The sequence below is a fragment of the Nelumbo nucifera genome, chromosome 7 (assembly GCF_055504915.1).
Source record: "Nelumbo nucifera cultivar China Antique chromosome 7, China Antique-T2T, whole genome shotgun sequence".
NCBI lineage: Eukaryota > Viridiplantae > Streptophyta > Magnoliopsida > Proteales > Nelumbonaceae > Nelumbo > Nelumbo nucifera.
In genome coordinates, this window is record NC_142655.1 from 11,696,194 (window position 1) to 11,720,456 (window position 24,263).

At 38.6% G+C, this 24,263-nt stretch overlaps 2 protein-coding genes across 6 annotated transcripts; one reads left to right on the forward strand and one right to left on the reverse strand.

The window, feature by feature from the left end:
* The first annotated feature begins 1,353 nt into the window (after positions 1 to 1,353).
* LOC104608841 (putative magnesium transporter NIPA6) lies at positions 1,354 to 18,539 on the forward strand. Of its 5 annotated transcripts, none has more exons than XM_010274941.3 (9): positions 1,354 to 1,700; positions 1,804 to 1,860; positions 2,454 to 2,544; positions 2,653 to 2,813; positions 2,919 to 3,046; positions 3,395 to 3,532; positions 17,236 to 17,328; positions 17,573 to 17,693; positions 17,821 to 18,539. In XM_010274941.3, exons 1-9 carry the CDS (start codon positions 1,571 to 1,573, stop codon positions 17,949 to 17,951), a joined length of 1,050 nt encoding a protein of 349 aa, XP_010273243.1. In that variant the 5' UTR covers positions 1,354 to 1,570; the 3' UTR covers positions 17,952 to 18,539. The 5 variants fall into 5 exon arrangements, with proteins under 5 accessions (XP_010273243.1, XP_010273246.1, XP_010273247.1 ...); XM_010274942.3 differs by having other exon boundaries at positions 1,473 to 1,726; XM_010274943.3 differs by having other exon boundaries at positions 1,473 to 1,726; positions 2,681 to 2,813.
* A 1,790-nt stretch (positions 18,540 to 20,329) lies between these two features.
* Positions 20,330 to 23,509, reverse strand: LOC104608915 (cation/H(+) antiporter 15-like). Its single transcript, XM_010275043.2, has 3 exons — positions 23,072 to 23,509; positions 21,924 to 22,925; positions 20,330 to 21,838 (listed from the first exon to the last, which is right to left on the reverse strand). Exons 1-3 carry the CDS (start codon positions 23,309 to 23,311, stop codon positions 20,567 to 20,569), a joined length of 2,514 nt encoding a protein of 837 aa, XP_010273345.1. The 5' UTR covers positions 23,312 to 23,509; the 3' UTR covers positions 20,330 to 20,566.
* Between the last annotated feature and the right edge of the window lie 754 nt (positions 23,510 to 24,263).

Genomic DNA, 24,263 nt, shown 5'->3' on the forward strand with positions numbered 1-24,263 from the left:
TGCTCTCTCTCTTCACCCCCTATATTCCCGCCACCGCCTTGCAGTTGTTGCAGCGACAACTCTCTCCCCTCCTGTCTTCTCTCGCTCCCCCCTCTCTCTCTCTTTCTCTCCTTCCCTCTCTTCTCTCACTCTCTCTCTCTCCCCTGTATTCCCATCGTTGTTGTCTTCTCTCTCCCCCCTATGGTGGTTCGGTACTTCGGTGAACAATAATAATGGTTTTATTAATTTATTAATTATAAAATATTTTTTATTAAACATTAATTATTCTTTATTAAATTTACTTGTGTTATTTATTAATTATTTTTATTAACTAATAATTTTTAATTATTTCATTGATTTTTAAAAATTATTTTAACTTTTATTTGTATAAATTATTAATTATTTTAATATTTTTATAATCATTATTTATTTTTTTTAATTTTAATTGTTTCATTTATTAATTAGTAATTATTAATTTATTATTTTTTATTTATATTGTTTCAATATTATTTTGAGGTTGAAAATTATTTTTTATGAGATAATGTAAATTGAATTCAAAATTTTTAAATTATATATTTTAGGGGTAAAATAGTAAAATTAATAAATTTCAAATGGTAAAGGGTTGATCCTACACAAACAAACTCATGGATTCAGATCTTCTAAAAGTAAAAAAGCAACTATACTTCTTTTCAGATTTCAAACACATTTAATATCTTTTTAATTTTTTAGATATGAATTTTCAGATTTATCAAACGCCACCTTAATCAATTCTCAAGAGTAGCGTTAGTCAATTTTCAAACACTTTATTTTTTTTTTTTATGAATCCTTTAACGGTAATGTCAATTGCCACTTGGGATAGTACACAGTAAAGGTAGAGTTATTACCTTAGGACTGCTTTAAAAAAATTGTCAAGTATTCTACTCTACTCTTCATTGGTCAGTATTAAGGTTGCAACTTGTGTCGGGTTGGCTTGAACCCAACCTGAAAAAGTTGGGTTGGATTGATGTTCGGGTTAGGGTTAGGATTAGGGTTGAAATTCATGAACCCGACTTTACTTCGGGTTGGGTTAGGGTTGACCCCTTAGCCAACCCAACCCAACCCGAATCCGACTCTATAGTATATGTTATATGTAACATACATTGATTTATTTAGATGCATAATATTTGTATAGCCCCCACCATATAGTATCATGTATTGAGTTAGGATTGGGTTAATCGAGTTGAAGGCCATATTAGATTAGGGTTTAAAACTTTGAATTGAGTTAGGATTGGCCTCAACCCGACTCTTCCATTCGTTTCTTACCTCGCTACGAAACAAATACCTTATTAAATAAAAACAAAAATAACAAATATCCCTGTACTCCAGCTTGTAATTGGATGTGGAACAGTGAAACCTTGTTCTGAATGACAAATTTGGTGGGTTTTACCCGGAACTGATTGGTAGGAGTAGGACCCATATATAATGCAGAGCCTTGTTTTATATGGTAGTACAGAAAACTATCGTGGTTGGAAGGAAGACTCAAATGATCAGAAGCTTTTGTTGCTAAATTTCAATGAGAAGTGGAGGAGAAGTAAAAGGAGGGAAGATCTGAATGGGTTTCTCGGCAGATAATCTGAAAGGATTTGTCTTGGCTCTTCTCTCAAGTGGGTTTATAGGGGCAAGTTTTATAATTAAAAAGAAAGGTCTTAGACGTGCTGCAGCTGCTTCTGGAGTTCGAGCGGGTGGGTTCATTTGATGCAATGCTTTGGTGAGTTATTGATTTTCTGACATGGGTTTCTGTTGATTCTTTGTTTTTTTTTCCTATTTTCCTTTTTTCCGGTGTAGGAGTTGGTGGCTATTCGTATCTTTTCGAGCCTCTGTGGTGGGCAGGCATGATCACAAGTAACTTTCTTTTTTCTTTTTATACCTTTTGTGCACAAACTATTAAATTTTGTTTCTGCTTCATTTTTTTCCTATGGCTTTCCTCTTATTTGTGATTCATAGATTATGGTGTTAAATTATGTATTTTTTAGGCTTTTAACTTACTTTTTGAATTGAGTACGGATTATAGTTATTTCAAGAAAATGTTATGAGTTTCCGTTCGTGGTATTAGAGATGCATTATTTTCTATGGATTTTGCAGGTTTAATTTTGTGTTCACTGTATATATTTAAGTTAATCATTTTCTTATGAGTGTTTGGAAATTTAACTTCATTTAGTATCCTTGTGTCTAGATTGATGCAAAAAAGCGGTAGTTTGTTTTAGATGTTAATGGGAATACATGCTTATGTTTTTAGTAAGATTGGATGCGACTCTGGCTATGTTTTTAGTGAGTGCAAAGTTCTCTTAGTTTGAATTTGTAGGTTGGTCTTTTTTTTCCTATTTTTTTTCATGGTTGGTGTATTCAGAAACCAAACTATTGTTCAGCATTCTCTTCGTTTCTCTTACTGAATGTCTGCAATTATAATACTTTTTTCCCATCTCTTGCTGGATTAGTGATCGTGGGAGAAGTTGCAAATTTTGTTGCATATGCATTTGCTCCAGCTGTTCTTGTTACCCCCCTTGGTGCCTTAAGTATAATTGTCAGGTAATCACCGTCCTTGTGTTCTATCTTTATTTCAGTGTTCACTCAATATTTTCTGTGTAAGAGGGAATTTCAGTGACTATTTATGGTGGTTTGGATGTCATGGACTAGTGCTGTGTTGGCTCATTTTATCTTGAAGGAGAGATTACACAAACTGGGAATCTTGGGCTGTGTGATGTGCATTGCTGGTTCAGTTGTAATTGTTATCCATGCACCTCAAGAGCACCTAATTACTTCTGTTCAAGAAATTTGGAGTTTGGCAACTCAAACAGGTGTGAGGCTTCTCTTATTATTTTCATATTCCTTATACATGATTTGACTACTCTGTTAATGGCTAAATCCTTGTATTTCTGTTTTCTTTTCTGTTTATGTTTCAGCATTTTTGCTTTACGTGGCATCAGTAATTGTGCTGGTTTTTGTTCTAGTCTTTCATTTTGCACCACGATATGGGAATACAAATGTACTAGTTTTCACGGGCATCTGTTCTTTGATGGGCTCCCTTTCGGTAAGCTAGTTAAGTTGCTTGTGCTTTTCTAGTTTGGAGACTTTGATCTGACCTGACACTCCAATGTTCTTGGGGGCATCCATAAACTTGTTAAAGGCTTGGGTGAGATTACTAGAGTGTAGTGATTGACTAAAATGTTTCATTTACAAATTACCCAAATATACATAACCTTCGGATTCTCTAGCTATTCCATATGACTATGCTTGATCTTTGCTTCACTCATTAGCTTGTGATTGAAAAACCAAAAAATCCTTGCTTACCTAGTTAGGATTTAAAAGCTAAAAGGAAATTATTAAAGTTACATATAAATTGCAATTTTTATCCACTGAGTATTGATTTACTATGCAGGTAATGAGTGTTAAAGCCATTGGAACTTCCCTGAAATTGACCTTTGAGGGTAACAATCAATTGGTCTACCCAGAAACATGGTTCTTTATGTTGGTAGTGGTTACCTGTGTTGTCACACAAATGAATTACCTCAACAAGGTTAGTTATGGGCTACTGTTGTTTACTATGATAATGCTTAAAATAATGCTGTTTTCTCTTGTGAAGTTGTTACATTCAAAAAGCTATCCCAGCTAGGGTCTAGGGACAAAATGTTTTCTTACTTATGTGATAAAAACCAAACACTTGTGAACCATCATGAATATATGCATCATTGTTCAAGATATAATAATTGTAAAAAATGACAAGCTCGATAATTTCCCAATCTTCTGATTTTGTTTGATGTTCTCTGCCTCTTTAATGCACTTTAGGATGCGTTTGGTTGTGATAAAATGCAAAAATGTACGTTACATAAGTGTTTTAGAATGGTTTAGTTGTGTGCAAACTGGGACTAAATTTCAAGACCCAATGGATTCATTTTGTTTGGACATGAACAATACAAATTTGAATGCAAACTTGTGAGTGTTTGGTTGTTTAAATTGAAGAAAATGCAACTTGCACATTTACCAAGGACACTCTCACCATTTTCTCTGTTTAAAACCAAAATAAGAATCCATTCCATTAAAAACCCTGCAACTTCATTAAAACCAGAAGAAGATTGAACTCCAATAAAAATAAAGAAGATGATTGAACTCTTACTGAGTTGGTTTTGCTTCCCCTATTAAGAAACACATCTAACTATGAAACTCATTTGAAATCTACTAAATTAGACAAAGGTTTCACTAACCTATGAAATCAGAACGCAAATCTGCCATATTTCACAGTAGGAGAGAGAGTAAAATCTCCAGGTTCAAACTTACTTTGTGACCTCTCTGTAAACTGATGTTCTCTGTCCAAATGTATCTGTTACCTTTCATAGTAGGAGAGTGAAATCTCCATGTTTAGACTTACCTTATGACCCCACTGTAAACCGATGTCCTCTGTCCAAATGTATCTGTTACCTTTCACACTAGGAGAGAATGGAATCTTCACGTTTAGACTTATGTTATGACCCCTCTGTAGACTGATTCTCTGTTTAGATGTATCTGTTACCTTCAAGAGAGTGAAATCTCCAAGATCAAATGTATTTGTTACCTCATACCATCAACTAGCCCCCTGTTTCAAGTGAGTATGCAGGGAACTCTCTTAACTGAGTCTCATTTATTGAAGTGGAACCTTCAATCTCTGAACCAGAATTAACCGAATAAATGAATCCTTTTACCCTTTTCAAAACCATCTCTTTAGATGCTCGTTTGTTATACAAAACTCTGTAATTTCATTCGCTCCATACTGTCCACACTATATCCATAAGAACCAGCCTCCAAACCACCCTACCCTTTTTGTTCACTTAAGAAGATACCATACATTAAACATTCCAGTAGACTAAAGAACCAATCCACTCCAAAAATAGCCACAATGAAACTCTGCGCCTGGTTGCAAACTGTAGTGAAGGAAGAAATGGTTGCTTGCCTTCTCTTCCATTCCATAAGAAACACATGTTGTATCTTAGATGTTCATGCCCATATGAAGTAGCTAATCTTTGGTCAGAGAACAGCAGTCCATGCCAGAAAGGAGACCTTTAATGAGGGCTTGTATTTCCAAATGCATTTACTAGAGAAAGCATAACCTTTCCAAGAGATTAATTTCTAAAAAAGGACCACATAGTGAAGCTTAGAGATGTGTCCCAGGCCCAAAGTCTTTGGAGGAGGGATTAGTAACTCTAATATTACTAGTAATAATAATAATTTATCAAAAAAAAATACTAAAAATAATATGCACTTTCACAAAATTAGAGTTTTGGAAGTGAAGGAGGTGTTAGATAAGATGAAGAAGGGAAAAGACATTAGGACTTGTTGGTATCTCGCTAGAAGTTTGGTATGGTACGGGAGAGCTTGGCCTATCATGGCTAGCTAAAGCTGCTAAACTATTTAATAAGATAATGAAAACAAATAAGGTGCCAGATGAATGGAGAAAGAACACTGATGGTTGTATTTACAAATATACATAATTGTAACAATTATCATGGGATTAAGCTCATCGGCAACACTATGAAACTTTATGAGGGAGTAATTGAGCAAAGGTTATGGCATGAAACAAGTATATCAAGAAACCACTTTGGTTCTATGACTAGGAGATCAATCATGCAGGCTATCCTTCTATTGAGATGATTGACAGAAAAGTTTAGAAAGAAGAGAAAATATCCTTGTTGTTAGGAATGTTATTAGGGCTGTTATTGGGCCGTTAGTGGGTTGTTGGTGGGCCTGTTTATGTGTTTTTTCTGTTAAGTTGCAATCAGGGGTATTCTTGTAATATCCTCTTTTTATTTGATCACCCTAATATATAAGCCAAGTGGGCCACCGCCCCTACTATCTTTTGGTAAACTCTCTTCTCTTCTATGCTCTATTTCTCTCTTCTCTTCTTCCATTCCAGATGGTATCAGAGCAGGTTTGACAGCAGATTGGTGCTCGTGTGGATCTTTCTTCCTCTTTTTTCTTTTGGTTTTCTCTGGAAAGGATTGTAAGTTTTAACACTTCAAATCTGAGAAGGAGCTGATTGGGCAAGGGATTTTGTACTGTTTTTCCCCATTTGGTTGTGGAACCAAAAGGGTCATTGTTTGGGTGTCTCCCTTGTATCCTGTGATGGAGGTTTGAGTGTGAGGAGAGGTGTCTCTCTTTGTTCTCCATGGTTGTGTGGTCTGAGGTCCAGTCGGCTGAGTGGTAAGCCTAGTTTCTTGGATCTCTCATTTCAGGTCCGTGTTTTCTTCAGCTGTACTGTTTGTTGTTTTTTTTTTTTTGCTGGATGTTCTTTGTTTTACTTGGAAGTTCAAGACTGTAGCAGTGTTTAACCTGTGAAGTTTGGATGAAGGTTTTTTCCTCTTGTTTCTAACTTGGGGTGTTTAAAAGTGTTTTATTATGTTACCTACTTCTTGTGAAAGGAGTTTGGAGCATTTCTTTGCTGCTTACAGTGGACTTTAAACTGGAAAACAGACCGGATTTCTTTGGTTGTTAGTGTTGTTCCTTTCTTCCTGGTATAAGTTGCTTGTGGGTTGTAATATTTACTGTGTGCAAACAATGTCAACTGATGATTCAGCCATATCTGAAGTCATTGGAGGTCAGAATATGGTTAGTCCAGGGGCTAAAAACTGGGGTTTCCCTGTTGCGATTTCAATCCTTGATGGACTGAATTATTTGGAGTGGTCCAGAAGTGTTAAATTGTATGTTGTGTCTAGAGGAAAGCTTGGGTACTTGTCCGGTGATATCCCTCAACCCAAAGAGGCTGGTGCAGCCCATTATAAGTGGGTTCAAGAAAATTATTTGATCATGTCATGTCTTGTAACTTCTATTCACCTCAGTCTGAGAAAGAATTTTATGTAGGGTGAAACTGCAAAGGAGATTTTGGACCAGGCTAAGGCTGTTTTTTTCTGAGCAGGGGCACTATGCTTGTACTTATCAGCTATAAGTTGAGTCCTCCAATTGTAAACAAGGGGAGAAAAGGCTGTCAGGTTATTATTCATCTCTTACCTCCATGAGGAGGGAACTTGATCATTACCAAAGTGTTGACCGGAAGAATGAATCAGATGCAAGAGAGTACAAAAGGCTTGTAAATCAGTAGCAAGTGTTTGCCTTCTTAGTAGGTCTTAACCCTTGTTATGAGCCCATATGGATTTAGATTTTAGGGAGCAAAGAACTGCCATCACTTCAAGAAGTATACTCATTAGTTCAGTCTGAGGAGAGTAGGAGCATAGCCATGAATCCTCTAGAGGGAGCAACAAGTTGATCTTTTTACCAAGGGAAGTGGTGCAAATAAAAAAGGTGGTGTAGGGATGAAGAATAAGTTAAGATGTATTCACTATGATAGAGCCAGACACTAGGGGTGTCCATGAAAAACCGAAAAACCGAACCGATCGGTTCGGTTTCGCTTCGGGATTTTGAAAAAACGAAGGACCGGTTCAGTTTTTGGTTAACCTACAAAAAAACCGACTGGTATATATATTTATATGTATATTTTATATATATTTTTAATATATGTCACATATTTTCTATGTATATAAATATATTCATTATATATAAATATATACTTATATTATATTTATAATAATCTATTTATAAATATATTATATATATTATATATTTTTATAATTTTTATAATATATTATATATCATTTATTATTTATAATATATTATAAATATAAAAAACCGAAAAACCAAAGAATCAAACCGGTCAAAAACTGAAATCGGCGGACCGGTTAATCAGTGGTATCGGTTCGGTTTTGGTTTGGAGAAAAGGAAAAACCGATACCACCGGTTCGGTTTACAAAAAAGGGCCATGGTTCGGTTAACCGAACCGTGGACACCCCTACCAGACACACTAAAGAGACATGTTGGGATCTTTTTGGGAAGTTGAAGAATTTTTAGTCCTTCTAGAAGAAGCAACCACAATATTCTGGGAAGAGTTCTAGCTCGACTAATGTTGTTTTTGGTGGTTCATCTCAAGAGGGTCTCTATAGGTTTTATCCATAAGGAGGAATTATCGAATACCTTATGTGATCAATTGGAAAAATATGGTAGGACTCTATGTCAACTTGAGGAGACTCCTATAACTCCTACCTCACGGTCCTCACATGTGTCCACTTTAGGTAAATAGGCCTTTGCATTTCATGTGTCTACTTCATCCTCTAACCCTTGGATCATTGATTCTAGGGCAACCAACCATATGATTGTTAAGCCTAATTTGTTTTTAGCATATTGTTTACTTTCTGGTAGAGACAAAGTTAGGCTAGATGATGGTTCACACACTACCATTTCTGGCCAAGGTGTAGTGCCCTTACAAAATGGGGTTCTTCATTCAGTATATCATGTTCCCAAATTTCCTACCAATCGTTTGTCCATTAATTGCATTACTTGATGCTTGAATTGCAGTGTAACCTTTTTTTCTAATTTATGTGTTTTCTAGGATTTGACTTATGGGAGAACAATTGGTAATGGTCATGTGGTTGATGGTCTCTACATTTTGGATGATGTAGCTCTAGAGTCAAGAAATACAACAAGTTTTGTGAGTTAGTCTGAGAGTCCTTGTAGTCAAGTCCGGATTTTGTTGTGGCATTACAGTTTGGGTCATTTGTCTTTTCCGTCTTTCAGAGTCTTGTTTCCAACTTTATTTAAGTCAGTGTTTGAGTCTTCACTTTAGTGTCCAACTTGTCCTCTAAGCAAACATTGTAGAACAAGTTTTCATCCAAGAAATAAAATTGCTGAATTTCCTTTTCAAATTGTTCACTCTGATGTGTGGGGCCCTAATACTATTGTTGCTGAAAGAGGTTGCAAATACTTCATTAGTGTTTGTAGTCTAGCAAAGAAGAAAAGAAAATAACGTAGGAAAAGTGAGAAGAAAAGAAAAGAGAATAGGAGAAAGAAGGGAAGAGTCTCTTCCAAAAGTTTATAGTTGGCGATGGTTAAGTTATATTTATACTTAGAGTTGGAGCATATACCCCTACGACACCATACATAACATATTACAACACTCCTTCTCAAGTTGGAGCATATATGTCAATCATGCCCAACTTGTCACAACTCATTATGCTGCAAATAGTATAGGCCTTTTCTAAGGACATTTGTTAATTGTTCCTTGGAAGTGATGTAAGGAGTACAAACTCCACCCTTCTCAAGTTTTTTTCTCTTATAAAATGCTTTTCAACTTCAATATGCTTGGTCCTACCATGAAGAACTAGGTTGGCTGCAATATTAATGGTTGCTTTGTTCTCACAGTAAAGGGACATTGAACCATCAACAGCGAAGCCCAATTCACCAATTAAATTTTTTACCCAAAGTACTTCAGCTACCCCATGAGCCATAGCCCTATACTCAACTTCAGCACTATATCTAGCCACTACACTTAGTTTCTTGCTTCTCCAAGTGACTAAGTTTCCGCCAATAAAGGTGCAGTATCCACCAGTGGAGTTCCTACCATCAACTGCGCCAACCAATCTACGTCTGTGTAAACTTCCACTTTCATATGATCATGTTTCTTGAACAATATGCCACTCCCTGATATTTCTTTAGATATCTAAGTATCCTCTTTGCTACTTCCAAATGGGAAGTTCTTGGAGCATGCATAAACTGACTAAGGACACCAACAACATATGCTATATCAAGTTGAGTCGTTGATAAGTAGAGAAGTCTTCCCACCAACCTTTGAAACTTCTTGACATCTATCACATATTCTCCAATAGGATCACTAAGTCTGATTTTCATCAATAGGTGATCTGCCAGCTTTGCTCTCAACTTTCTTGTGATTTTCATCATTGGATTGCTCACAATAGTAACAAGAACTCCATGATGAAGTTGAACCACTTCCTTGAAAAATACAGTAGCAATATGTGAAACATCATGTGTCTTGTTACATGGTAAGAAATGGGCCATCCTGGAGAAACAATTCATCACAACATAGATGTATTGTAACCTCTAGCATTCTTGGGTAATCCAAGGACAAAATCCATGGATAAACCTGCCATGGTTCATGAGGAATAGGCAAGGGTGTATATAGCCCAATGTTTTTTTTTTTTTTTTTTGTCCTTTGGCAAGTTGGTATGTTCTGCATTGCTTTATTATATGAGCAACATCATTCTTCAAACTAGGCCAATAAAACCTATCTTTTGCCATGGTAACAGTCTTATCTCTACCAAAATGACCTACTAGTCTACTACACCTCCAGCATGTAACTCCCAAATAACAAAATCCCGTAAAGAGGTATTTGGTAGACATAACCAAATATCATAAAACAAATAGCCATTTGATATGTCCTGGAAGATTTCACACACAATTCTCAGACACACAGCAAAAATTGCATAACTCAAATGAAAAGAAACTGGTATTCATTCAGAGGAAAGCATTAACAGTTGGTCAGTTCTTTGAGAGACCGCCGGCTCTCCCAAACACTCAAAATATTCTTCACTCCACAAAAACATACCTTTCCCCATCCCTCAAAGACCCTTCTTATACTCTTCTGACAGCATGACTGACTCCCCCTATAAATGCCCAGCTGGCCTAGTTATAAATGCCCAACACTCTTCTTATTCATAACTGACATAGCTATAAATGCCCCAAGACTCTTCTTATTCCCTTTTGACTTCCTCTATAAATGCCCCAAGACTCTTCTTATTCCCTTCTGACTCTTCTTTTTCTCCCTTAACCGATTGTTGACCTGGCTAATGCTGCCCTTTCCTTCTCCTAGCATACGTAAGGTTAATTGGGGGCCTATCACCATTATGCAGTGAAAATAAATGATACTCATCTTGCTTCCTCGTTTGTAAATCAGCACAGATGATGCTGATCCTTGTAACCTGCATGGTCTTGCTTTAATTGTTCAAAACCAATGACTTGAACATTCATGGAATGAAGTGTGTAAGACACCCAACTTAGAGAATCTACCACTTTATTCTTATTCCTAACTTGGTGCTTAAGAACGAACGTGTATTCTTGTAGGAATGACACCCACTCCCCATGCCTATAGTTTAGCTTGTTTTGGTAATTCGAGTACTTTTGAGGCTTTATGATTTGAAAAGAATACAAACTCCTTAGATATTAAGTAGTATTGCCATTGTCATAGAACTTGCACTACTGCATGTAACTCCTTGTTATAAGTTGAATACACACACACACACACACACACACACACACACACACATATATATATATATATATAGAATTATAAGCTGAATATTTCTTCTTGGCTTCATTTAGTTTTTCACTATGAAATGCAATATAATGTTTTCTTGCATGAGAACTCCAATTCCTACATTGGATGCATCACTTGCCCCTTCAAAGACTTTAGAGAAGTCTAGAAGTTGTAAAATAGGTGCCTTTGTCATTTTGTTCTTTATAATCAGTCCCAAATGCTTTTATTGCTGCCTTAATCCAATTAAATTCACCTTTTTCATTACATCAGTAATTGGGGCCATGATAGTGCTGAGCCCCTTAATAAATCTCCTATAAGAGGTAGCTAGGCCATAGAAGCTCCTAATCTCTTGAAGAGAGAGGGGCCATTCTAAGATAGCCTTTACCTTCTCTGGATCAACACTTACGCCTTCAGCAGAAACAAGCCCCACAAATATAACTTCGGGTGTCATGAAAGGTCATTTCCCTAAAGTTGATGTAGAGTTTCTCTTGGTGTAAAATTCTCATCACTTGACTTAAATGATTGATATGTTCTTTTGGACTATTTCTATATATAAGAATATCATCAAAATAAATGTTCGGATTTTATAGTAGTTTGTGCCTCAAGGGGCACTATTGTAATTAGTTCTCTTTTATTGCTATGTCAAGAACTTCGTCCAAGATGTACCTCAGACCACTGGCCCATATTTCTGAACACCGAGAGAATAATTAAAAGAAAGTCCCCATTCAGATTGGAAAAATTCTGGCTACAACACAAGGATTTCAGTATAAAGGTTGGAACATGGTGGGAAGACCGCAAAGTAGAGGGGTGGGCTGGATTCAGACTTCTTCAGAAACTAAAAGCTTTGAAGAAAAATCTTAAAGCTTGGGGAAGAGAAGAATTTAAAGCTGTTGAAGAAGAGAAAAAAAGAAAAGTTTTGGAATTAGAGGACTTGGACAATAGAGAGCAAAATGGGACCCTCAATGCCTTAAACAGAAATAAAAGAGCAGAATTAAGAAAGGAATGGGAGCAACTAGTTAGAAGGGAAGAGATCTATTGGAGACAAAGATCAAGAGTGAGATGGTTGAAAGAAGGGGACAATAATTCCAGATTTTTTCACACCTATGCCTCGGGAAGAAGTAGGAAGAATTTTATTTCTAAGCTCAATCTTAATTAGAGAGAAGTGGAGAATCCTGAGGAAATTTCTGAAGCTTTCCTTTCTTTCTTTAAAAACCTTTACTCCAAGGATAGTGAAAATCAATTCACAATACTTAATTGGGATAGCACTACCCTTTCAGCTGAAAAGAGGGATTGATTGGAAAGAAGTTTTGAAGAGGAAGAAGTCAAGAAGACTATTTTCAGCATGGACGGTGATAGGGCTCTAGGGCCGGATGGCTTCCCTATCTTTTCTTCCAAAATTGTTGGGAAATTGTAAAGTCAGATCTCATGGAGTTTTTCAGGGACCTCCATTCATCTGCCATTGTTAACAAGGGCCTTAACTCTACCTTTCTCTGCCTCATCCCTAAGAAAGGGGGAGTTTTGGAAGTTAAAGACTTTGGACCCATAAGTTTGGTTGGGAGCATATACAAAATTTTGGCGAATGTTCTGGCCAATAGACTTAAAGAAGCCCTTGAAGATCTAATTTCCCCAAATCAGTTTGCTTTTGTTAAAGGAAGACAAATTGTGGACAGCATTCTTATTGCAAATGAGTGTGTAGAAGACAGAAAATCCTCTGGGATCCCAGGGGTCCTTATGAAACTTGATCTTGAGAAGGCGTACGACAAAGTGGATTGGGTCGGCATTCTTGATTGCTTAAGGCTAAGAGGTTTTGGGAGAAACTGGATTAGGTGGATTAAAGGGTGTATTGGCTCTCCATGGTTTTCAGTATTGATAAATGGTGAAGCGAAAGGTTATTTCAAGGCAAGCAGGGGTCTAAGACAAGGTCGTCCTCTTTCTCCTTTTCTTTTCACTTTGGTGATGGATATATTTAATTATCTCTTTGACAAGTCAATTCTTTTCAACTTGGTGAAAGGTTTTGAAGTGGGTAGGGATAAACTTCACATCTCTCACAGTTCGCCGACGACATAATCCTATTCTTAGATGCCTCTATAACCAACATCACAAACACTAAAATGGTAATTGAATGTTTTGAGATTCTTACTAGTATGAGAGTTAATTTCTACAAAAGTAGTATTGTGGCTATCAACTCAGTGGAAGTGGATCTTCTAGAAAATTTCAAATCTTTATTGGGGTGCAAAGTGGAGAATCTACCCATTACCTACCTTGGGATGCCTCTTGGAGGGAATCCAAAATCCCTCAACTTTTGGAGTCCTGTGTTGGAGAAATGCGAGAAGAAACTATCGACTTGGAAAAAGTGTTATCTCTCCAAAGGGGGTAGGCTTACTCTCTTGAAGGCCTCCTTATCAAATCTGCCGGTCTACTTTCTCTCTGTCTTCCAGATTCTGACCAAAGCCAGAAATCAGATTGAGAAGCTTCAAAGGAATTTTCTTTGGGAAGGTGGTGGAGATAAGAGAAACCATTTAGTTAGTTAGAAACAAGTATGCAGACCAAAAGAGGAAGGCGGTTTGGGTATTGAACAGCTTAAAGAGAAAAATTCCTCTCTTCCATGCAAATGGCTCTGGAGATTTCCGAAAGAACCTAATGCTCTTTGGACTACTGTCATCTCAAGTAAATATGGACGAAATACAAACGGGTGGGATTGCAATCTCCATTTGAACAGGATAAAGGCCATCAATCCTTGGAAAGGTATATGTTCCATTCATACTTCTTTCTTTCCTTTTATAAGGTATAAAGTGGGAAATGGTTCTAAAATTAAATTCTGGAAAGATCTTTGGTGGGGGTAATCTACCTTGGATGCCTCTTTCCCTAAGGTTGTTTAACCTCACCCTTGTCCAAGCCTCTATTTCTGATTGCCTCCCAAACCAGTCCACCGAGAATTCTTTAAACCTCCACCTCAGAAGACCCCTAAGGGACTCGGAGATTTCTGATTTAATAGCTTAAATCCAAACCCTCAAAGATGCTTATATATCCCCCTCTCATTCTGACACCCGAATATGGACCCTTCACCCAAATGGCGAATTCTCTTCTAAGTCTATGTTCAGGGCTTTGACTGCTGAAGATCAGCATCCCTCTTTTCCTTACAAGAAAATTTGGTGCAGTCACATCCCCTCAAGAATTTGCTTTTTTGTATGGGAAGCCTGTCTCCAGAAAGTTAATACTTGTGATCTCCTTCAGAAAAAGCTTTTGGGAAGACGCTCCATTTCTCCTCATGTTTGTATTTTATGTCTCAACGAGGGTGAATCTGTAGATCACATCCTTCTTCATCGCAGCTTCACTCAAAGGATATGGTCCCATTTCTTGAATATGGCAGGGTACAGCTGGGCTTTTGCAAAACACATTATGGACAACTTGAATCAATGGCAAGGAATAGGGCTTAGCAAAAGGGGTAAAGTCTTTTGGCAATCAGTGCCTCATGCAGTAATGTGGGGCGTTTGGGATGAAAGAAACACCCATATCTTTGACAATAAAAGCAGAACCTTGGAGGAGTTAATCTCAGATATTACCTATCTTTGCATCCTTTGGTCGGTGAATTCAGATCTATTTAAAGGACTTTCAGTCAATTATATTTAGCAGAAATATTCACCCCTTTCTGTTTCTGCCTCATCCTCAGAAAACTCCCTTGAGGCATTCTGTTCCCATCAGTGAAGGTGTGAAAACCCTTAATTTTGACGGTTGTGCCTTAGGCAATCCGGCATTTGCATGTATTGGTGGTACAGTAAGGGACGAAAGGGGCAATATCTGCTGGACTTTTAGTGGCCCAATCGGTTGGGCCAACTCCACAAAGGCTGAAGTGATGGCTGCTCTCACCGGAATCAGGATGATTAAGAATTTGGGTATTCAGAATTTGATCAGTGCAGGTGATTCAGCAAATACAATAAAATTGTTAAGAGACAAAAAAAGGGGCCCTTGGAGATTTTATCACTATCTGGCTGAAGCTTGGGATTCTTTGGATGGATTGAATGTTAATTTAGTTTGGATTCCTAGGGAATACAATCATACTGAAGATGGCCTAGCTAAATTTGGTGTGTATTTGGAGCATTTGTATAGCGACAAGCTTCCTCCTTTGTAACTTCAGGGGGTCCCCCCCCCCTCCCCTGTTTTGTATATCTCCTCTTGTTCCCACCCCCCTCCCCCCCTTTATTCTCAAATAATCTTGGTTAAATTTTCTCAAAACTTTAAGTACTTTTTTGATGGTAAAATGAAAATTTCATTAAAAGAAAAAAAAGAGAGAATTACAATATACTCAGGTATTAAGGTAACACCGAGGAAGAACAACTCAAAAGAAAGTTTTGCACTTGCAGTTTCATAACTCAAGTACAACCCTAAAATTAACCCCTAGATCTGAAATGCAGACTGTGCAAATTCAATCTTTCGATGCTTATCTTCGAACGTTTTTCTGTTCCTCTCTTTCTAGATGGTCCAATGGATAGCAAATGGAATGCAGCTCCACACACTACCTTAAACTTTTTACCTCCTCTAAATGTTGGCCATATTGAAAAGATTTTTTCTGGGATTCTTGGTTGAAAAACTTGCAGACTGAAAAGAATTTCCAACAAAAACCAGCAATCTTACAGGATAAGAACAAGTGAAAGAATGGTTCGTCCTGCTCTTCACACATATAACAGACACTAGCCCAACTGAAACCCCTGTTTTTTAGGTGATCTGCTGTTAAAACATTTTCCATAGAAACCAACCACACAAAGCCTTCCACTCTTGGGGGAACAGGATTGCCCCATGCACCTACACATTGATTTGCACCCATCTGCGAACTTATTAAGGCTGAATAAAAGGGTTTCACAGTGAACCTCTGGTTCCTGCACTCTTTCCACAAAAGTTCATCCCTTGAAGAACTTGACAGCTTTGATTTTTCTAGTACATCCAACAGCCTGATACACTCCTCCACCTCCCTATCCAGAAGAAGCCTTCTAATTTACAACTCCAAATCACCTTGTGGGCAGAGGTGGAGGGGGACTTTCAGGTGTGCTTCATTATCACATTAGGGAGCTTAGATATCTTGGTATAAGTCTGAACATCACATTCAACTGGAGATGCGATCTACCAACAACCTAGATATAGATCTCTTTTGTTGAACTTTTAATTTTTCTGTTAACTTTTAATTTTTCTGTTAAGTGTATCTAGGAAATTCTTTTAAGATAATTTTCATAATATCATGTGTACTGCATCTTCGGATCTCTACATTTTGATTATGAAAAAAAAAGTATCAATACTCGTTCACATTGATCCTGCATATATAGAGAAATTGCCATGGGCTTCATATGAACAGGTTAAATTTAATAAAATCTGTAAGGGTGCATAATGTTTATTGGGTTGTATCCGTTTCCTCCCATGTTCAGTTTATTAGCTCTTGGAGTCATTACTTTCTTTGGATTATCTCAGAATATTTTAGATTTCTGGACTTGTTACTTAATTTCATTAGCTTATTTTGTTTGTCAATTTCCAACGTGACATAGATGTTTATTTACATATTTTTAGAAGCTACTAAGGCTACAGTTGGCATACTTTCAGAGAATTAATCCTGATAGTTTTTTCTTTGAAGAGTGAATTTCTGATAGTGAGATCTTGATGGTTTTGTACATCATCTTATGTACACCCCCTTCCTTTTGCCCCTTTTTGAAAATAATAGTTATCCTTTCTCAAAAAAAAAAAAATCCTATGGTGATTCTAAGAATCACTTTTAATTTTTTTTATCAATAACAAGTAACCTTTTCATTAAAACAGATTAAAATGAGAATACAGAAAAGGGGAGATAAGCTCTCTTAACTTTCCCAATGGGAAAAACTACCAAATAACATATTACAATTACAAATGAGCCCAAAATAGAGAATATATGATTTTTTTTTTCAATTTATTCTTTTTCTGGTTCAAAACTCGTTCTAAGAATTGATTCTTTGAAGCTGAAAATTTTAATTTCAACAAAGAATCACTTTTTTCTCAGAACTCATTCTTCCAATAGTGGTTCTTTGGAGCAGAATTGTAACCAAACATCACCTATGGTTTTCTCTGCAATGTTTCAGGCTCTTGACACCTTCAACACTGCTATCGTGTCTCCTATATATTATGTCATGTTCACAACACTTACGATCCTTGCAAGCGTCATAATGTTTAAGGTATTGTCAATCCACTGAAGTTTTCATGCTGGTTCTACTGCTCCTCTTAGTTGTTTCTTCAAGTTAGTCTGTTTTGTGCTAGCTTTGTTGGGTTGGTTCCTCACACAAGCTGATATGTGAGACCATTTTGTGTCAGACCAATCTTCTATCATCTGAATTTTATCATAAAAAATATTAAGAAAGATTTAATAGAAAAAAAATCTTTCTTTGGTCAGTTCACACTGTTTCTGGTGAAATATTTCAGGATTGGGATGGGCAAAGTGGAGGAAGCATTGTATCAGAAATATGTGGATTTATTGTAGTGCTCTCTGGGACCATTTTATTACATGTGACAAAAGACTCTGATAGAAGTTCCTCCTTTAGAGGTGCGAGATAAGTTTGTTATTTTCTTTCACAATCTGTCTTCATTCCCACTCACTCCCATACAATCATTTTACTAAATTTTTGAATTTCTTCTAGACTCTTGTATTTACTATGTTTACATCCATACAGGTAATTATGCACCATTGTCTCCATCGTTGTCAGCCCGGCTCTATAGTGGAAATGGGGAATTATTGAAGCATGGTGACGAAGATGCTTCAACTTCAGAAGAAATCTGTTTAAAAAGACAAGAGCTGTACTAGTAGCTGGTTGTGTTCCAAGAAACTATTCACCAACCATACCACTGGACAACAACATGAAACCAGAGTGCAAGTTTGCAAATTCTGAGAAGAGATGTATAGAGTTGATAGTTCCACGTCATTAGTTGAAGTTAAAGTGGATTCCAGAAGGATTTGGAAAAGCTCTTGGAAATGGAAATTTGCAGAATTTGGTTCATATAAGTTGTCCATTGAAACTTGTGGTTTCCTTGAATTGCAGTTTTATGGAGGAGGTCATGGGAATGGCTGCTCAGGTTTACTTGCCAGGACACGTACTTTCTCAGATTTTCTACCCCTAATGGGTGTTTGGCACAAAGTGTTGTGTTTGTGGGAAAAAGAGTGGAATGAAAGGCCTAGTTTTGGTCATGACGTTAGTTTTTTTTGCACAAGAAGTATCTGCACAGAAAAATGTAAACATACCTGAAAGTGAGGTTTCATCAGGTACTCAGCGACCCTGATGCATTTATTTTTTGGTTTGTACAACATTGGTGTATTCTTGTACAGTATGTCATTGATTTGTTGCATTCTTTATGCTCACAGTGAAATGTTTCAAGTCTTCTTGTTAAACGTAAACCTATTATCTATTCAGTCTCCTTTGCAAAGGAATAACCAACCTTGAGGGCTTGATTTTTGAAGTTTGTTTAATAGGGCCTAGGGTCGATTATTTGATAAAATACTAAATTTGGAATTAGAAAATATTATTTTCCTACTAAAGTGGGCTTATTTCAGACATCGAAGGAATTATTTTTTTGTTGCACAGGAAAACGTGTTCATCATGACTGCAGGCTATTGGCTTACATAGCAGACAGTCCTGCTAAGACATGTAAAAGGTGAATATATCGATTAGGTTGTCAATTTTGAAAACTGTCTACTAGAGTTGGAAACTTTGGAGCCTTCTATGGCTTCAAAACTAACTGTTCGTATAGAAGTGCTTCCAATATTTGATGATTCGGAGTACAGTAGTACTGCTGTAGTTGTTCATCTGTCAAGTTCCCCATCAATGGTGTCTTTTTCACCCACGTTGATGACCTTCAAAGAATTATTCTTGTCATCTTAAAGCAGATCAAAGAGGGAATTATTCTTGTCATCTTAAAGCAGATCAAAGAGGAATTTACTTAAGGGACAGAGGGCCACAACAAATATGTGTTTGGTTTCGTTTACGTTTTTTTCATTCAAACATTTGTATAAAATTTGTTTGTAAAACCGAGAAACGTAATAATTATAACCGTTTATGATAATTAAGCCCATATCACTACATTAGTATATCAATAAAAAATCGTCTAACCGATTGTGGAAGCTTTGAAAAATAACTTCTCCAAACGGTAGGTATGTACAAAAACTGAAGTTCACTTTTGCCATTCTCGATGCGTACGGAAGAGTAAGAGAGGGGAATTGCTGAAGTGGTGCCTATGTGGTACCGTTTATTGAATAAACGCCTACGGAACCAAACACCCTGTAAGTTGTTATCCCCTACTTTGTTTAAATGACAAACAGAACAAAACCAATGTTCAAAATATCAATACACCCGATTGGCTTATTGGGCAATATTGATAGATATTTTATTTTTTTTTTCAAATCTGGTTCAGAGGGGTCTGTTTAAGGTCCGTACACCCCCTGAACTGGTCGAAACCCCGATACACCCTCTGTAAGAGTATACAGGGGTGTATCGGAAAGCTCCTGATACGATATATATTGGCCGATATAACCCGATACATGTCGATACTTTAAACCTTGAACAAAACCAAATAGTTATATGTTCAGAGAAAGGTGGTATCAAGCATGATGAATCTCATGGCGAATTCCCTCTGAACATCACACTTGAACGATGAAAGCTGGCCAATGTGAAAACTTGGAAAGGGAAAACGGACAGATTTGAGAGAAGACATTGGATCCAAAGCTGGGAAAGCCACACATGAGGAACATCTCCTTGGTCCTTGATTAGTATCTTTACTATCTAGTGCAGAACTTGCTTTGGTCCGTTTGAAAGGAGCTCCAAGTCAATGCATGCCACTTTAAGCATTAAAACCTCCCAAGATATCTCCTCTTTTTCAGCTTCATACAATTCATTCACTAGTCCAGATTTAAGAACAGATAGCAAACCTTCATCACCATGGCAGTTAATCACTAAGACTCAGTTTGGAAGGAGTAAATGCAAATACGTAGAGTGCAAAATTATGTATTTTGTATGTATTTATACTGTAAATATTTGTATTTGTACTCCTTCCAAACTGAGCCTAAAGATTTATTTTATTTCCTTTTAAGTTTGATATGACTTGGAAAAAGCGGGCACTTAGGCACTATCAAATTATACCAATCTACTTAGAACAGTAAGCTGCAGGGATCTATCACTACTTACACCATTTAATAATTGACAATTTTACTACATCTAACATATTTGTAACAGTATTTCATGGTCGAGGAAAGAAGAAAACTTGTGTTTTTTCTTCCTTTCCAAATGGTTCAGTAGGTTAGAGAAGGTCGTTGTTTATCCTCCAATACTATTCAGAATTGTACAACAAATCTCAGTGGAGCTCCTCCAGCTCAATTCCACTCCCTAGACCTCTCTCCGTCATGTATTCGTGGTTGGAAGTTGAACATCACTAACCCCCCCTAAACATCCGCCGGTTTATTTGCTGGAAATAGTCACCAGATTGTGTTGCTGGGCTGTCTGGTATCCCAGCTCCTTCGTTATGATGTGACGCTCCCGCATATTGTTGCATCACAAGCACCGATACTGTTAAAGCAAAGTCCGACGATGCCAGCAAGTCTCCGATTGCCCCCAGTTCCGGGCACTCGCTCCAATCAGTGAGACCAGCGGTGAGAGGTGATACCATACCTTGTCCTCTCCCAACAATGTATAGGTCGTGCATGTTGTCCATGGACCGTATTACGGCCACCGTCTCCTCCCCATTGTTGCAAATCTTCTCCGTGTATGTAATCGATTCATTGTGCATATTCTTCATCCTGAATTCATTTACGTACTCATCGTCGAGATGCCTCTCTTTCTCGCTGTCTGTAATCACTGTTAGGATTTTTATATCATGGGTATCGCTGGCGGGTTCCACCAGGGGATCCACTGCATTTTCCCCTGGGATGAAGCGTATCACGGTCAAGATAATGCCGGGGTGTTCCGACATCCTCCATGCATACGCCAATGCTTCTCTATCATCAGGTCCACCAAAGAAGAGTATAGCAATGTGGTGGGAGGTTTGGCCTGCTGCCGCTCGTGAAGCCCCACCAAGGCCGCGGTCAACAAGAATGCCGACGGTGCAAGGGGCATTGGCCAAGACATTTTGGTTGACATTGCGGCAGGCAGGATTGATGGCCTCCATACCACCATCCACAGTTTGTTGCTTGTGGAAAGGGAGGATGATGAAGGCGACTCGTTTATCTTCAGCCAGGTTGCATATGTCCTCGTGCATGGTGGAGTAGGGAGAGATTGCAGTGAGGGGCTGGACGGAGACAGAGCCTGAATGTTGCTCGTAGTTTTCGAAAGCATTGATGATGTGGTCAGACTGTGCCTGGGTGCGATTGAGAGCAGGATGACCAGTCTTGCGGGTGTTGTGGACAATCAGCATGGCAGAGGCACGTCCTGTGAGTTCCACAAGGTGGAGTGCGTAGACGCAAATGGGTGATCTCTTACTGGGATGAGAAGCTTCAAGGAGATTGATCATGGTTGGGACATTGCGAGGTGTGTGGATGCAGGACAATATACGGAACTCCCCGTCAAGCTTGGATCTCTGAATGGTCCTACGCTTGTATGGTACAAATCGTCTCGCCGGTTTATAGATCATCGTTACGACCGGAGTGATGACGCTTGTCATGAGTACTGCAACAACCACCATGAGCGCAAATGACTGATCGTCTATAACCTGTTCCAGTACTCGATATATATAAAAAGGGATAAGTACACTGCACTCATGGTAGAGAGAGAGAGAGAGAGAGAGAGAGAGAAACCTTCTGGTCCTTGCCGACGTTGAGGACAATCATCTCAACTAAGCCTTTAGCGTTCATTAGTAGTCCAAGAGCGATTCCGTCTCGGATTGGCATATCGTAGAAGAAAGCAACAAGAGCTGTTCCAAACACCTTGCCGGCACAGCCCAAAGCGATGATGACCATCAATACTGCCCAGGTGGAAGACCCATGGATGGAGGCAATATCGGTCCTAAGGCCACTAATGGCGAAGAAGAGCGGGAGAAGAAGCCCTGAGACAAAATCTTCAAGCTTCTCAATGAGGGCTGCTCCAAGCGGTCCATTGGGTATTACAAGACCAAAGACGAAGGCACCGAAGATGGAATGGGTGCCTATAGCGTCAGTGATGAATCCGCAGATCATGACCCCGGTGAGAATGAGGCAGATATAGACATCATTGAAGTTCTCGCCCTCTGGGGTTCGTCTTATGATCCATGAAATTGCAGGCCTGACAAGAAAGATGCAAACCAAGACATACATGGCTGTGGAGACAATCACCCAGAGGGAGGCCAAAGAGGCGGCATCAGTCTCGGCCACAGCAATGGCCACGGCAAGCAGGATCCATGCAGATATGTCATTTATTATGGCCGCAGACATGGCTATTCTCCCGATCTCCGTGTTGAGGAGTTTTAGCTCTGCAAGGACACGAGCTAGCACGGGGAAAGCTGTCACAGAAAGAGCGACGCCGAGGAAGAGGAGGTAGGTGACATGGTTAACAGTGGTTTGCTCCTTTATTTCGAGCAAAAAGAAGGAGAACGCAGCGCCTATGATGAATGGCAGGATCATACCAGCAAGAGCGATGAACAAGGCCTTCTTTCCTGTGCGCCTGATCACGGTGAGGTCCATCTCCACCCCAACTAAGAACAAGAAGTAGAGCAATCCGACATTTGCCATGGTCTCTAGAACCATCACGCTCCTCAATGGGAACACTGCGTTGGCAAACTTACTACTTCGTCCCAGAACTGATGGACCCAACAACACACCTCCCTGCATTAATTAAATTCATCATTATTCATTCATCTCGTTACGTTATATATTGTTTCTAATTTGGTTTTGATTAAACTACAAATCAGAGAGAAGATAGATGATCATGAAGTCCAGTAGTGCAATTGTTTGCTTTATATTTTCCTTACAAGGATCTCAGAGATGACTCTGGGCTGGCGGAAGGGTCTGAGGATGAAGACAAGAACGCGGGTGGTAATGACGACGAGAGTGAGCTGCAAGATGAAGAGAGGAAGCGAATAATCCAAAGGGTTGTCGCCTTGCCAGATGCCACTTGTGGTGATCATGGTTGGCGAATAGCATACGATTAGGTCTTCTGTCTTGTTCATAGGACCAACCGCAGCCCCAGAGGTGTCTACGTTTAACTCCATTTCACTCCTCCGTCCTCAACACCAACAGCAATATATTTCTAAATTCTACCTACAACAAAAACGAAACAAGTGCATCCCCCATCACCACGATGATCTGCAGTGATAACCTTTGATACGATTTCTTTCCCTCAACGCATTAAGACAAGAGAGGAAGCAGAGAGAAGATATGAGTCAAATGAGGGAAAGAAGAACATGGGGACGTGAGAGAATTGTAGTAAAAGAAAGAAAAACTTGGAAACCCAAGAGGATAAGGAAAAAAAAAATACAGGTTTGACGCACTGTAATGCTTCCTTGTTTCCGCTTGGAAGATGAATGGTGGTAAAGGAGGGAAGAATTACTATTGACTCTTTAGGTGGTCGGGCGCCCCATTTGGAGGATGCGCTCTGTTGTGTGGTCACTACTCATTCTCTCTTTTCTTTGGAATCCCTACAATCCCGTATCTTAATCTGTCATCCTACTGAAGCGGGATTGCATGAGGCCTGAGATTGTGGATCACCGGTCCAAGTTAGTAGTTTTTCTTACTAATCTTTCTGAAGCAAAGGTCATTTTGTTTTCAACCTTTTAGCTTTTTAGCTTAAGACTCATGTCATTTACTGTCTTCTTTTTATTTGGAACATGTTCCCAATGCATGCTGCTGAGATGTGTATGTGGGGCGTTTGTGGGCGCCCTCTGTGTGGGGCGCAGATGTGAATTCGTTGGTGAAGTCTCTCGCTGAGTTATAATGGAGGCTTTGGGATCAAATCCCGCTGTCAACAGGGTTGGGTGGGTTATGGGTATGGGGGACGGGTTATATCATGTTGTGTAGTCCCAGTAGACCTGGAAATTGGGTTGGGTGGGTCGAGACGTTATGGGTTGATTTCGTATCGGGTTGGATTCCGGGTTGAGTCAGCAAATGATAGACCCTAACCCTAAATGTTTGGGTTAGGGTTGACCCATGGGTCAAGTCGGGTCA